Here is a 16,352-nt window from a genome sequence, read left to right on the forward strand (position 1 = left end):
GAAAGCCACTGTCTAAGAATTAAACCAAGTGTCTTGTGGAAGAGACTCCTTTTGCCAACATGTTTTCAAGATTACTAGAATGATTTTAGAAAACTGACCAGAGGCAACATAACCATTCAAAGTCCTGCCAGAGACCTACAAAAGGTTTGAACATCAGTCTATATTTGGTACAGATGAAAGAGTAATTAGAAGCCTGTGGAAAATATTAATATCTGAACTGTAATTTTTCTGCATATTTCAGGTGCAGTATTATCCATCTCAGAACATTATATACTATTATGGAAGTATTAAATAGCTTCTGTCTCAGATGTTGATGTTTAAAACATTGGGGTATCACAGAATATGGAGGAGGACATTGCACGGATTAGGAAGAAATTAAAATGACAAGAACAGGATCATAGAAGATCAGTTCTTCACAGACAAATGTGGGAGAAAATATGTTTAAGAAAAAAAAAAAGAAAAAAAGGAGTATGAGATCAGTATCTTCTCTCATCACCCAGTGTCCCAGCTCAGGACTTGGACTGCTCAGCAGGAAGGAGGATAAACACCAAACCACATTCCCAAGCAAAACATGATTCAAGAACCAAATAAAAGTCTTCAGTCAAAGCTCTAGCTTGGAGCTGCCATAGCAATCATCAGGTTTGTCTTGTTTTTATTCCTAGTGGAAAAAAGGGGCAAATATTAAGCAAAAAGGACAATAAGCTTTCAGGGTCTGCTACAGTAACAGATCTGCACAGATGCCACCCAAACCAATGGGTGACCCAACATCTTGAATTTTTAATAGCCTGTTTATCTTCAGGTTTTGATGGAAATTTAGTGTTTGACTTCAAAGAATTCCAATTCTGCTTATGTGTAAGAAAGAAAATCACAAACCATTCAGAAACTGAACTTCTCGAGTGTCATTTAACATGCTTTGTTGCCTGTGTTAAGCAAGAACAGCCAGTAGCAGCAAAGGCATCTTCACTCACAAGACGACACTGACATTGGCTCTATTACCTTCTTGGCACACCCATCTCCTGGTTTGGTTCTTCTGTAGGGAAATGCCCAAAGACCCTCAGCAGAACCCTCAGTCCTCCTGGTTCACACAGCAGCTGGAGCAATGGTGAGAGACTGAGGTGGTTTGAAGCTGGCTCCCTGCCAAGTCTCCAAATCTCACCACAAGAGCTCCCCCCCAAACCAAGGGAAAAGAAAAAAAAAAAAAAAAGAGAACCGAAATGAGAGAGAGGCAGCTGAAACAATATATATAAATATATTTACACTTATATTACATTTATATACAATTGAAATATATGTACAATTTCAAAAGGAAAAGGGAAAGGGAGGGGGGAAGGAAAAAAAGGAATAAAACCAAAATAAAATATATGCGATCAATAGCCCAAGATCTAGCAACAAAAAGAATTAGCAAAAGACTATCTTACTACTCTCCTTGGGACAGCAGAAGGTCACGCTGGAACGATCGCCGGCAACCTCCATCTCCCAAGGTCGGCAAGGCCTTACCAGGCCTTGCTCCCCAACACGACAGACTCAAAAGCAGGGAAGCTGCACCTCCAAAGCCACCGGAAGGAAAGAGGAACAAAGGCCTCTCCTCCTTTCTTATACCCCGGCTTATGTAAAAATAGTAGGGAATACCGGGTAATCTGGGAACTTCCTTGGTTACAAACTGGTCACCAAGGAAGGCCCAAACTAAACTACCACAGAGGTTCTGGACAAAAAGGTTACAGATGGATGGATTTCAGCTGGACTATAGGAATACAAAAAAAGAATGATAATATTAATGAAAACTTACTTTTTTTTCCCCACATGTATTTTTTCCATTTAAACCTTAGTTACTGTTGCTTTAATTTTGTTTTGCTGAGCCTTCCTTGTTCTTTAGAGAACTAAGTATATAGTTTAGGGTGGTTTTTATTTTTTTTTAAATCTTCTTCAAAAACTTTCTATCTTAAAAAAAAAGAGCTCCAGAAAGGCTCTTACTGTGTATAAATCTGAGCAGTTTAAAATGAATTTCAAACTCTCATTTTATAAGAAGGTATCAGGAGCAGTCCTAGAGGAATTACCTGCTGTGTAGTGGAGATACTACTGGACTGACCTCCTGTGATCCCAAATTAGTGACAAGTACCAAATGGCATGTAAGTAGACCTCTATGACACAGATGCTCTAGCAACTTTTAAGTGAGTCACATATAAATAATGACTGCATAGAAAGATTTAGGAGCTGGACCATGAATTTAATGCAAAGTTAATAATCCCTTCTGGAATTGTAGCATTTCTTGAGGTAAAAGGGAATGTCATGATTTTGTTCCCATTCAGTTGCTTGTCTTGGTACTGAGAACTGCATTTGTTTAATCTGGAGAGGTATTTTGCTGGTTTTGGCTGGGATAGAGTTAATTTTCTTCACAGTTCCTCGTATGGTACTAAGTTTTGGACTTGTGTTGAAAACAGTGTTGATAACTTAGGGATGTTTTAGCTATTGCTAACCAGTGTTTGCACAGAGCCTTTTCTGCTCCTCACCCTACCCCAACAGTGAGCAGGCTGGGGGTGCACAAGGAGTTGGGAGAGGACATACCTGGGACAGCTGATCCCAACTGACCAAAGGGATATTCCACACCATATGGCATCATGCTCAGCATATAAAGCTTGGGGGAAAAAAAAGGAAGAGGGGGACATTTGGAGTGATGGTGCTTGGATTCCCAAGCTACCATGACATGTGATGGAGCCCTACCTTCTTAGGGATGGCTGCCCATGGGAATTGGTGAATTCCTGGTTCTGCTTTGCTTGCATGCACAGCTTTGTCTTTACCATTAAACTGTCTTTGTCTCAACCCATGTGACAAAAAGTTGTCTCAACCCAACTTTTACTCTTCTAATTCTCTCTCCCACCCCAATGCAGAGGGAGTGAGTGAGTGGCTATGTGGGGCTTAGTGACCAGCTGGGCTTAAACTACAAGAGGAAGGAAAACAGGTATTGTTGCACCCTCTTGCTGAATCTGTTTCAGTCCACCCAATGGATTTAGCTGAGGAGAACAAGGGGCATCACTGCAATTCGATGGTGTGAGCACATGCCTCACAGGCAGGAGCCTGATTTAAGTGCCAGCTCCCAGGACTTACTGTATTTTGCATTAAGCAGCTATACAGAAGCAAAGTGTTCTTGCTCTGAAAACATCATCCTTGTATGCTTCACTGAGAGCCTGCACACTCGTGCTCCTGTTTTCTTCCACTCTCACAGAACTGCTCTGGCTCTCCAAGAGCATTAACAGCAGGCAGCCTCCTATGTAGATCTGGATAGAGTTGAAAGCAGACTTGGCTTAAAGTCACCTGTATCCTGTGTGAGTGGTGACTAATCACTAAGCCTCTGCAGAGAAGATGAGCAGCAGGTGCTGCACAGGACATGGGCACCACCTGCCATGTACCCCAGCACGGGCAGCCTCCGGTCCTGCATGGGAAAAGGATTCCAACCATCAGTCAAGGGGCCAGGCCCAAGCTCCCAGTAGGGACAGGATTTCACACTCAGTTCTAGTGCCAGTAGCTGGCTTCAGCAGCTCTTCACTGAGGCTCTTAGCTCTCTCTATGGAGAGCATACGTCCAGCTGAAGTCCTGGATGCCCCACTCAGCCACCATGACACTTAGCTTTGCTGAGCCCAAGCCCTGACAACATACCTGGGTTATTCTGTGATGGAGGAAAGAAATTAAATTTGCCTTTTTAAACATAATTTTCTCCATTTTAGACAACTCATCTTTCCTCCTCCTTGCTTTGCCTTGTTTTCTCCCAGATTTATGATCCTACATTTCTCAAATCAATTTATGTTTTGTCTTTCCCTAACTACTTTTCACTTTCTCTGCATTATATTGCCCTGCCCCTTACTGCACTCCCAGCTACTCAGCTTAATGTAATTTCTAGATCTCACCTAAAATTCCATGTCAGATTTGACATGACTTGGCAACGAAGAAAATGAAGCTGACTGGGGCTTCTTTTGCAAATGATTCAACTCCAACTTTGGAAAACAGTGCACCTCTAAAATGAGTCTGGAAATAGCACAGTGCCAAAGGCCAGTCCTCCAGGAAGCAGTAGACAGCAGTCCCTACAAAACATTTCAAAGTGAGGGTGAGAAACAAAACCCAAGCCCCAAATACCTCTTCCCAGCAAAAACACTGCCAGTGGTGGTGAAGCAATGGAAAGGGCAGAACACTAATAACATACTTACTTGTGTCCTTGTCTGATTTCCACAAGGTGTTAGTTGGCAACATCATGTGGCTTCCACGAGAGCTGACAGATTGGTATTTTCCAAATTTTTCCAAATATTTTGTTTTTCTTCCTCTGTTATTCTAATGCCATTAGCAGGAACTACTAGCTACTTAAAAACCAGAAATAGCAATGTAGAATATTAATATAAAACAAAAAATGGATTTTTCCCTGGTGTATCAGAATAGGAAAGTTTATTTGCAGTCATATAAAATTAAATGTTGACAGTTACAAAGATGGATGGTTTGAGTAGTCAAATGTAAGAGTTTTATTTATCATTCATAGTTGTACTGAAGAATGAGAGTAGGGAGCATTTTCTATTGCAAACCATTTGCTTTAAAGTGGGTTAGACAACAGGCTCAGTGACACACCATTTTAATTCTGCTATCCTAAAAAATCTTGGCAACATCTATCTATCTATCTATCTATCTATCTATCTATCTATCTATCTATCTATCTATCTATCTATCCATCTATCTATCTATCTAAATTCACACAGTTAATAGGCTGTGGAGGGACTTCAGGACACGTACCCCAGAGATTTCTGTCTTTTTCTGTGACCTTCCTGGCAAGTGGAGGTGCACCCCAACTGTGCAGAGGTAATGGGGACAGGGAAAGAGTTTCAGAAGGGGCCAGAAGAGGGATTTCAACCAGCCTCCCCTTGATTTACAGCATCCTCACCTGAGGCCCATATTGTTACAGCATGCTGCTGTCCACCATGCTGTGGCCAAGCTGCCATCCACACCATGAAGCTGGTGGGATATGGTAGCCAAGAGACTGTAGGACTTCTCACTAGACTCTTGTCCCATCACATTCCTGGGTACAATGCTGGGCAGCTGCTGGGAGGCCATTTGGGAGTACCGGGTGCTCCATACACTGACCCTCCCTGGTTACCTACAGACACTTTTTGCAGTCTTGCAACCCTCACACCTCTTCCCTTTTTTTTTTTCAACCTGGGAGCTGGTTGTTTTCCCCTCCATTTTCCCTTTTTCTTCTGGTTCTTTGTCTGCATGAGAGAGCTGGATGGTTCTGTTAGAGCCAGTCCCTGGCTAAATGGAGAATGGTAAAATGACAGGTGTGCAGCCTTGCCATTGACTAAGAACAGAGGAAGATTGGGGCAGGACTGTGCCTCTCTCTTGGCATATGACACGTGTCTCTTGACATCTATCCTCTACTCACGTTGCAGTGCAGAATTCAAGAGTCACAGCACTGAGAGAAGCAGAAAATTGAAGGAAAAGGCAAAGAAGAATTTCTTACAATATTTTATTGCCTTGCATTGCAACCGTTTGAGTACTACTCACTGAGCATGCATTCCAGTCATTAGTGACATAAATAACAATAATTACTATTTTTAATTTCACTTTCTTGGCCTTACCTCAAAGTTATGTGTGTTATTCTTAGAATGAAAACTATTACAGCTGAACTTTGTTATCAGTGAGCATCTAAGAAATGGAAACTTCAAGCAGTATTGACATGTTCCAAAAAGCAGGCCCCAAGTTTATGAGCTACCTACATCACAACATAATCTTCTTCACTCTGCAGGAATCCTTGCTTTCTTACAAGATGTTGGTTTATGAAGGGTGTTCATAGACGTTCCTTAAAAAAGAATTATTTTTCTGAGTATTGAACATAGAAGCAGGTCCTTGGTGGATCTTAGTTTTGCTTCCATTTTTTAGGCTGTCAGTTTTAAAAGAAAGGGATGGAAAGCTCAGTTTCATTCTTCACATTACATGCAAAAGTTTTTAAATCTGTAATTGTGATTTGCCACTGTAAATTCAATGTTCTAGTGGATTACAGTAGAATAATATATTTCATCTGATTTCTTTTGCCTCAAAAAAATCAGCAGTACTGTACATATAATCATTTTAAGATGCAAAAGTTCAAAATAAATGAGGGACCTGAGGCAACATTTTTTCATATGAGAATGTATTTTCATGTCTCAAATGAGCTGATTCACAGCATAGCATATTTAGGCTACATGGCTGCTATCAGTGATATAGCTATCAGTGATATAGATGTCATATAATGTTTAGCCACAGGTTTGTCAGGGTTCTGGAAATAAATGCTGGGAGCTAAGCAACACTCACAATTTCGTGTTCTTGGTTTAAGACTCATCTGAGATCAGAAGTAATTATGAAAGAGCATGTCTTTATAATATTGTGATCACCCACCAGCCTAAACACCAAAACCTACAAAATGAGCTCCATATAACAGTCAGTGCATTTTCATGGTCAGTGCAGGAGCACACCTGAGCACTGCATTCAGTGCATCAATGGGAGGAGACAAGACTTAGAGAGGGCTTTTTAAAGCGTGGTCAGCTGGCAAGGGGATTTCAGTCTCCATAAGACCACTACTCTAGTAATTACAAGAAACAGCAAACCTCAGAGGCTTTGTTTATTATTTGCAGAAGCAAACTGCAAAACCTCATGGAATTACAGCCACTATGCTTGTTCCAGAGTTCAGAAGAATCTGTTCAATGTTTTTGTAACTGAGAAAATTCCACTTTGAGCTTTCTAAAGGTAAGCCATTACTCAGGGAGGATGATTTCTGGCACCTGGCAGCATAGTGGTAATGAGTGGGGCTGGAGATCTTGCAAAAAGGACTGCCAAGGAACAAGCTACACTGCAGCAAAACCCAAGAAAAGATCTGCTGTAGGAAAGGCCAAAGTGGAAGATACAAACAAGGAAAGGTGTTCAGCCTGTGGAAATTGATACTATTACAGATTAGTTTCTTGCCCATAATCTTTTATTCGGCTTATTTTACTCTTCGACAGGACTGAGGGAGATGCTAAAGGCTAGACACACAGAATTCAAGCTACCTGAAGTGAGACTTAGGCACACTTAATGCAACTTCATCCTGTTCCTTACATAAAGCTATAAGATACCATGGTTTGTAAAGTTAAGAGTTATTTACATTTTATTCTTTTACCTCTTTACATGCATCCAGTCTTGCCAGGCACTTCCAGCACCTCAGATATCATTAGGATCAATTTTCTCAGAAAACATGGTAGACACCACATGCAGGGAATGGGAGCAATGCCATCCTTTTGGTCACTACTGCTGCAATGGGACAATTAGTTAAAAATGTCTTACGCTGTCCTAATTCCTTTTCTCAGTCAGAAGACACAAACCCATACTTGATTAAGCCAGCCTTCTTTTTGGCTTGAGAGATGGTTCATCTCTCTTTTTGAAGCCATACTGAAACAGAGCAACAAAACGCAGGTCTCACTAGACCAGAAAGTGAGCACAGGTGCTAACCAGCTTGTCAAGGCTCTCACTGACAGGTAGAGGAGCAAAGAAGGATCTTCACCAGACCATGTGTCTACAATAAAGCATCTGCTGTAAAATGGTCGTCACTGCCTCTCTTCCCCTAATTTAAAGGGCAGCCTTGCTCTGTGCTTGTAAAAGATAAATGCTATTCCGGAATTTCCAGAGATGTTCAGGCTTGTAGAACCTCAGAGGATGTGAGACTTGTTACAGCCCTGAGTGAGATGTCTAAATGGTGGACTCATCCATTAAGCACATGGATTGCTTTGGATGACAGAGGTACTGTGGCACTTAAAAGTTCAGGCATTTGCTTCTGTGAGTCACTCAGACATACATTTCCAGGACACTAAGGCCTTTTTCTCCTGCTGATAAGCAAAACAACTGCTGCTCATCTAACTGAGCCTTCTGTAAACTAGATGCAAGTATTTTTTAATCTATTTAACATCTCAGCTGGGCACAAGAAGGTGCAACTTCTCTGCCTTGGGACAGCAAAGATATGAGGGATGTCTCCTCATTCCCGACACAGAGGACAGAAATATCACAGACTTGCATACAAGACAATTGTTTAATATGTTCACAAATCAATTTTATTAATTTAAAACAAAATTAATGAAGAAAAATTCTGTACACGATTGTGGACACAACACACTTTTTGTACAATAAGGCCCAGATAAACTTTGTCTTTTTTTCAGTCCACGAGTGACTAAAAATTGAAAAGAGCCAAAATAAAAAAAAAAAAAAAAGAAGACAACCAACCCCCCCATCACTGTCTACTTTGCTTGAGGAAAAAAAAAGGCTAATTAAAGTCTCAATTCTAAAAACTACCCACAATGTGCTTTATGTACATATGTGAGTACTGCATGAGTTGCAACACTCATACTGGGCAAAGTAAAGCACGTGTGCAAGTCTTGGTAGGATAAAAACCTGTCTGTTGGTAATAAAGCAATCCACAGACTTTGAATTCTAGCAGCAACATGATTCCTCCAACAGAGAAGGGTGTTGATTTGTAGCTACATTGGTGCTTTGTAGCTTTGCAGGTAGCTGTTTTGAGGCTGGTGTTTTTTTGCAATACAAAACAAAAAGAAAAGCTGGAAAATGAACCAACAAAGCTGAGGCTTCTTTTTAATACGATATTTAAACTGGGCAAAGGGATTTCGTACAATTCAAGCCAAAAAGTCAGACTAACAGTTTATCTAACCAAGTAGCTCATAGCCTTCAAGATTAGAAAAGTCACAAGTCACAGATAGACACAGTCTAGGTTTGTCCTGTAAGTGAGTACAGACAAAAGCAAATTTTAACTCCTTGGCGATAACCATTTCAGCATTTCCATTGCCAGCAATGGATGTTATATCTTAGGAAAATCTGACTCCTGGTGGAAGAGGATTAAAAATCTTAAATGTATATGAGCATTCTTGTTCAATTTCTCCAAAATATTCTCATTTCTAATTTCTAAAAATATTGACGACGATATTTTCCTTCGTTTTTGGATGAGACAAAAACTATTTGATACCAAGATTCCAGTTTAAGTTACATCTCAAAATATATTTGTTTTCTTTCTCTATTTCTTTATGGAATGACTCTCCTAATTAATTTTTCAATACTCTAAAAAAGGGTTAATATGTTAACTTTAAAAGAGGAAACAAAGACAGCAAAGGACTCCTCTTCAGTTGTGTTTTATCTGTATTTCCTTCGACGGGGGGGGACACACAAAATCAGTCTTCTCATAATCAGAGTGAGTGAGAGAAGAAAATAGTAGAGAAACAGCTGAGAACAAAACCCAATTCCTATTGACACTTGACATCCATGCTTTTGGTCTTGACAAATTTATCTAAAAAAAATCCATTATCTACATATTTATATCCAACACATTGATAAGGCATTGCACAAGTTTGTGCACAAGTGGCCTCATTCTTCACTAACAAGGCATTACTATCTTTCAATAGCATTTACCTTAACAATATGTAAAAGAATCATTCATTATTACAAATTTACACAAAAAAATTCTTCCTGTACATGATTGTCTCAGTGATGTACCTATTAGTTTAAATTAGACATATTTTAAACTACTCTGTAATGTGCTAAAATCAAAAGTAGTTGCTGTACCATAAGGCAAAGGCTTATAATAGCCTTTAATCCTATTATACATATCCTCAGTTATATGATGTCAAAATATAGTCTGTTCATAAATAAGTAAAGATGTACAGAGTACCCTGGGTATGAGAAACCAAAAAGTAAACCTTCTTTACAAGAAAATTACTCCACCGGTATTTTGCAAAATCTCAGTCTTCATTGTGCAATCAAGTTTGCTGTGTTGAAGAAATGGTGTGTGTCACATTGAAGAGACTACAAACTACAAAGCATTTGCAGGTCCTTTTTTTTTCTTCACAGGTATGAACCTTTCCTTTCCTTTCCTTTCCTTTTTTTTTTTTTTTCTTTTTTCTTCTCTATGTCTTTTTGGTAGCAATATGGTAAAGGTGAGTTGTTCAAACACTCGCATGGCTTATTTTCATTGGACTCACAGTACCAGAGCCAACAGCTGTTCTGAAGAAAAAGACATGCTCCTCCGTTTACTGAAAGGGCAAGGGTTAAGACCAATTGCAGCTGTACGTCAACATGTTGAAATCACAAAGTTCTGTAGTCCAATGCTGACACAAGACACAGGCATCCCATCCACGGGCAGAAGGAGGCTCTGAGGTTTGAAAGTGCTGCTGAGCTGCTACAAGTACTCCAGTTCCAAGGCATGGTGAAGGGCCATAAGGTCAGAGTGGCTCGAAATCCTCCAAAATGGCATAGCATGCTGTGAACAGCACAGACAACATGTAAAAATAACTCCAAGCATTTTGGTATTTAGACCCACCCATTGTCTTTCACATGGATAAGAGAACAGTTCAGGGAGAGGAAAAGAGCTCCTAAAACCTTGAGTCCTTCATGTTTATCTCTGGTTTCTTGGACCCACCCCCTAAGCATAAATTCTTAATAATAACAAATCTATTTCCAATAGGAATTACAGCAGTCATGTCAGGAAATCATAAGGAAGGGAGGGGCCTCCAATCTCTTTATATGAAAAACAAATTTCAGCACACTGCAGAAGAAAATATTACTTCTGGAAAAAAAAAAAAGAAAAATAACATATACATGATGTATGTGAGTTGTTTGAAGAAGGGGACAGAACTTGATTTAAAAAAAAAGGAAGCAAAAGTATTACTTACTATAAAAATGTGTTTGCTGCTTGTGGAACTACCACTGGCAGGTGAGTTAAAAACAGAGAAATGGTGATTCAAAATAACTCATGTTGCTCACATAATTTTGAGAAGAATTTTATCCCAGAGGTTTGTGTAACATTGTTCATTGTTTGCACTGATCTTAAAACACCTTTTCCATATGGGACATTAAAATAAAAACATATTTTTTTCCTTTTAGTTGTAATAAAATTTGTCTGGAGCACAAATACTCTTGCAAAGAACCTGAATAAACCAAAAGCACAAACACCAGGAAGAAGCACAGATTGCCTCATCCAGGAAAGGCAAAAATCTGATTAAGAACTATCTTTATACTCTAAACCAGGGATTATAGCATCAACAAGAACTTTTGCATAAATTAAAAAAAAAAAGATAACCATCAGCTTTTGTCAGGAAAATATCCTATAAATCCCATGGGAAAATAGTTTCAATTCGACAATATATTCTGAAGGTTAACATGATCTTGTTCACCTTTTCACAAAGTCAGCTTGTGTCCTGGCATCTTAAGGAGGCAAACCACAATCCATTTATTATCACAATAGCTTCTAAGTTTCCCAGGCATTTTATCTACAACTTCTCAAAGAGGCTTTCTTCAATCTACTTCAGCACCTTCTGAGTAAATTCCTAATCCAGTGAAATCAGTGGCAAAACTCCATCTCCTCTGTTTGTCACTTCTACACTGACCTCTTTTTTTCATTCAGGTCTTCCCAGATTTTAAGTTAGAGAATAATTTTGAAAACAATGTTAAACTCTCTGTTTCCAGCTGCATGTTTACCGCAAGCCCTGTAATTTTTACACCTATCTCGGAAGGCAAACACCTTAGCACAGGGCCTATCACAAATTTGTCTTAAGAAGCTCAGGTGAACTTCTGTCTATCAGTGTATAAATAATTATTTTTAGAAGAATGCTGCTTCAATCCAGATAATGATGTGATAATTAATTGGGTTGAATTTATAAAATAGAGATTTTTAAAAGGAATATAATTGCCTCAGTACTGGCAAGTCTCTTTGATGTCAAATGGCAACTGTTAAAAGAACAATCAACTGTTGCTCTGGCAAGAGCCAGAGAAAATAATACTGAAGTAATTAATATTAACGAGCAAGACTAAAGAGCCGTACATGATCAGCAAGAGAGCACTCTAAGGAATCTGGAAAATGTGCACCCAGTGCAGAACAAGCATTAGCTTGTACAGTTGGACAATTAGAGGGACTGGAGAGTGAAGGAGGTGGCGTTGAGAACCCAGTGCCCATGTTTTAGGGTTTTCACTTCAGGTTAGTTCCAGTCTGCCATCACAGAAAAAGTGCCCATTAGTAGTTGGAGAGCATTTGCTGAGCACCTGGACAATACGATGTTCTTTAGTCCCATACAAAAAATCTGGGTTTTGGTGGTTTTTTTTCCCCCTAAACCCAGTCTGTGATGTTAACCAAAGCATAGTGAGGAGAAATGACTGAAAGGTCTGCTTTGATGTGACACCTGATCTGAATGAAGACGTAATATGGATGCATCAACCCATGCCTATATTCAGAGTAGGCCTAGCTTCTAGAGCCAAGAAGTATCTTAAGGAACAAAACCAAATGACACCAAAACACTTTTACAGATAAATCCTTTCTTTAAGCAGGAAGTGTTAAACACTATGACACCTGCTTTTTCTACATCTTCAATCTAGACTTCCATTGTATGTCTCTATGCTCCACCAGCAACAGAAACTAGATGCAATTAGCTCACTCAGTTACAACTCCACATCCCTGTTACATCACACAGACAGCCCATCCTCTGCATTCTGTCAGGCCAGACACTGCTTCTTTCCAAGTCAAATCTTTCCTAAGATTAATTTCTTACCTATGTTCAGTAAATGAACCAGCAAGAGCAAAACAAAATAAAGATTACTAATCATGCCATTCTCTGGAGTTTGCAAAAGCTTCTGTCCACTTATCTCTTACTTGGGCTGCAAGATCTTCTTGGCAAAATTTTTTCTCTCTCATAGGGGTACTCCATCAAGGACAAAGGATCACAGGTTTGCGCTTGCAGCAGGTCCGTGCCATATTTGCCAGCTGACTGCACGGGTTGGCAATGCTCAGCAGTGCTGCCTCCTTTTCTTGTGAGGTTGCAGCTTCCCTCTTGTCTCACAAACCTTGTGCAGGTAAGACCCATCTGCTCTCCCTGACAGCCAGCCATAGCTCCCTGCTCCTCAGTCAGCTCAGCACCAGCTCTGCCTCAACCAGTGGGTCAGGGAGGTGTAAATAGCATACCTATGATGTGGTGTGGCAAAGAGTTCAGTGTGACACTGCCTTTGCCTGGTGTCTCTGCAGAAGCCAAGAGTCGATGACACGAACGCCCTCCAAGGTCATACAGCAAACCAATGAACAGGGAGAATTGTAGTAATAAATTCTTGGCTTCCGGCTCCCACTTCATGCAGCTCCAGAATTATACTGCTTCCCTAGTAACAGTCTCAGCATCACAGAGTGTACACACACCAGGCAGCTAGAGCAGTTAAAGGCTCTGATTGATTTAACAGAAGGTTTAGCTTCTGCTAAATCAAATTACAGCAACTCTTGCTAGATGCCCTTGTGCAATATCAAGTTTTGGATTACCCTGTTTATGGGTCAGCTGTTGATGGTCAGATTTTAGACCAACAGTGCTAGTGGTCATTACTTTCACTATATCTCTGTATTTCAAATTCAATTAAGTGTCCTCTGTTTTCTTTCTGCCTTTTTGTGAAAGGAGTATACCTCTATTTACTCCATGTAGTCACAGGAGTGAAGTGTGAAATAATACTAGAGAGTCCTGTGAAAAAAGGGGCTGTGTAAAACTTGGGATTATAATTATTTTCAGTTCTCCTGCATATAGGCCAGAAGACCAGCCTCACACCTCAAGGAATAAAGCATGCCAGGACCATGGTGGCTGCATGGGGCTGGAATGTGCACACTCTCTGCACAGCCAAACGTGGCCAATCCACATTTCTATCAGTCTGACCCTAGAGCACAGCCTTCATGGCTATGAGGAGGGAAAACAAACCTGATACACATCTATATAGATTGATATGTTTGTGTATATATAGTCTCACGCACATATGTTCCTAAACACACATGTGTTTTCATGAGGCATGTACACTAATTCTCACCTTATCTAAGATAATAAATGATTTATAACATGAAACAAAGTAACAAAAATTATCATACAAAACAGTATGTATTATTCCTGTATTAGCATGCCCTGTTTATTCACAATTATTCAGCCATGATGAAAGTGGCAACACACCCAGGAGACAGACGTGCATTTTTTCTTACCAAATGTCTGGGCAAGAGATCCTTTGTATATATACTTAGTAAATATTGCCATTAAAAAGCCATTTCTGCTGACACTTAGCACATGTCATGTAGAACATGTGTCTTCTAAGCAAACTGAGAAATGATAATATCTCATTAGCTGTTGTGGGAGAACAGATTAAAAATGCTAACCACTAATAAATAGGTGGTGAAACTGGATGCATTAGTATGTAATGAAACTGTAAGGCAGCTTTTCTTATTGCATATTGGAAGAATAGCCATCTAGACTCATAGTAAAACAATGATTTTATGTACTATTTCAGTATCTTCCAAGTAAATATGAATCTTTTGTCTTTTAAAAAACATAAATTGTTTTGTAGCTGATACTTAGTAATAAAACATTTATGATTTTTTTTATCATTAAATTTTGATGACATTTTGAAATTAAATATGGTGGCAAAAGTTTCAATTTGGTTTTGATGTAAAAAGTATGAAAAGTGAAATTATTAATTTAGCAAACCTAATAATTATAAAATTATTAAATAATGTAGAACACTAAGTTATTTTATTTCTGAAATAGAAGTAGTATTATTTTCCAGCATGTACCTACTGAAAGAACAAAATTACAACTATTTTGCTTCACGAAGTGAAGTGTTTCTATTAATGCACATACAAAAAAAATCCTGTTTTTGACAGCAACACCAAAAAGTGCACACTATCTTCCTTCCCCCAAATGAATACATATTTATACAAAAACCTTACTCCTGAGATTTGTGATGGATTTGAATAGAAAACTCATCAGTTTTTGTCATTTTTCACAGTATTTTTGTTGTATTCCTGCCAGATTTGCTAAGCGGCTGTCTTTATTTCCTACCCCAAACCCGACTAGCACAGTGTGACTGTGAGCTTAAAAGCAGTGGCATATTGGATACCCATTTATATTCTATTTATTGCTCCACAAAGATTTATGATTTTTCCTCATGATTTCCCTCTGAGGCAGTATGACCATTCTGGAGACAAAGGGAGAAGCCCAGTTGCTCAGGCTCTCCCGAACCACCTGATGTAAAATCCAGCTCCTCAGTGCAGAGAGCCTCCTCCTTTGTCTCTTCTTACAAATTTGAAGTCCTTAGGAGGATTCTCCTAAGTAGAAAAACTCAGGAGCTGTTTTTTTTTTCCGCCTTACAAGTCTTTTCCCTTACATGTCTCCAAAAGCAAAGTCAAAAGATGAGCTCAAACAAAACAAAACACAACAAAACCAAACCAAACCAAACCCTCCACAAACAAAGCACAAAGCAAAGCCAAGACAATGGAGTCTCTGGCAGAAAACCCTAGAAACTTATTCTGCAAATAGCTGTGTCATTGCAGTCGGCTCTGATCCACAAGGCACCTGCACTGGTGCCAGCACCTCCCGAGCACCCCTTGGCTCTCACACTGATTTCTCTCTGCCTTCCTCTCCCTCCTTTCCTGGGAAAGCTGATAGGAAGGTAGCAACCTTCACACGAACCCTGGTGTTAGAGCCAGGCTGGCTGGTTGCTGCACTGATCCAGAAGGGTATGATTAGTCCTCAATCTGCAATGCAAGCGTCCTGAGAATTTTAATTGTCTCATAAAATATTTTGTTGGAAGTGACAGCTAAACAAAGGTGTTGATACCAGGGCTTGACCAGTGCTACCAGAAATGAAAGAGTGTGCAGTTTTCTCAGTGTATTGTATTTACTTATATCAATCAAAAGAGGTATTTTACGAACAAACAGTTTATCCTAAAAATGTTTCTCAAAAGAGCAATTATCTTTTAAATGGTAATAAAAGTTTCTATTACTGAATTTTTATGAAAATGACAATAATAAAAAAATCTTAAATGTGTCCTTTATTTTTCCTGTTGTTGTATTGATTCAGAATTTTCTGTAAATGAAGGACATAAATGAAAATCTTGTTTTATGAAGCAATTCATAAATTACTGGTAAATTATTTTTAATAACATACTTTAACTTTCTTACCTCCTAAGATGGAAGTTTATCTTTTTTTTTCACTAAATGAACTCGGAATTAAAAAATCTCTCAAATTAAATAGGTTTGAATTCATATGCTCACTTTAAAAGACTGGAAAAGATATTATAGTTTTTTACATGTAAGCAAAGAAGTGCTATTTAACGAACGGTGTACTGTTTACACTCTAAGTAGCGTAAAGAAACATACAAACAGCTTCACTACAGGCCAAACCCCTCCAGCAAACTGCTGTGCAAAGGGGTAACAGAAAACTTGTCCCTGGCTTGAGAATACCACAAAACCCAACGCGCTGATAGGAAGGCAGGAAGGAACCAGCTACCAAGGTTCAGGGGATAAGCACCAT

At 39.2% G+C, this 16,352-nt stretch overlaps 1 protein-coding gene across 10 annotated transcripts in view; it reads right to left on the reverse strand.

Annotated features, from left to right (window-relative positions):
* Nucleotides 1-8,061: 8,061 nt before the first annotated feature.
* Nucleotides 8,062-16,352, reverse strand: part of EYA1 (EYA transcriptional coactivator and phosphatase 1) — a 164,053-nt gene continuing 155,762 nt past the window's right edge. For all 10 annotated transcript variants that reach the window (XM_051768766.1, XM_051768716.1, XM_051768678.1 and 7 more), the window contains one exon: nucleotides 8,062-10,297. In XM_051768766.1, coding sequence (XP_051624726.1) covers nucleotides 10,217-10,297 — 81 coding nt within the window. In that variant the 3' untranslated portion in view covers nucleotides 8,062-10,216. The remainder of the gene's footprint in view (nucleotides 10,298-16,352) is intronic.

This window comes from Manacus candei, unplaced genomic scaffold (assembly GCF_025592945.1).
Source record: "Manacus candei isolate 608988 ecotype Guabito, Panama unplaced genomic scaffold, ASM2559294v1 h1tg000008l, whole genome shotgun sequence".
In the NCBI taxonomy this organism is placed as follows: domain Eukaryota; kingdom Metazoa; phylum Chordata; class Aves; order Passeriformes; family Pipridae; genus Manacus; species Manacus candei.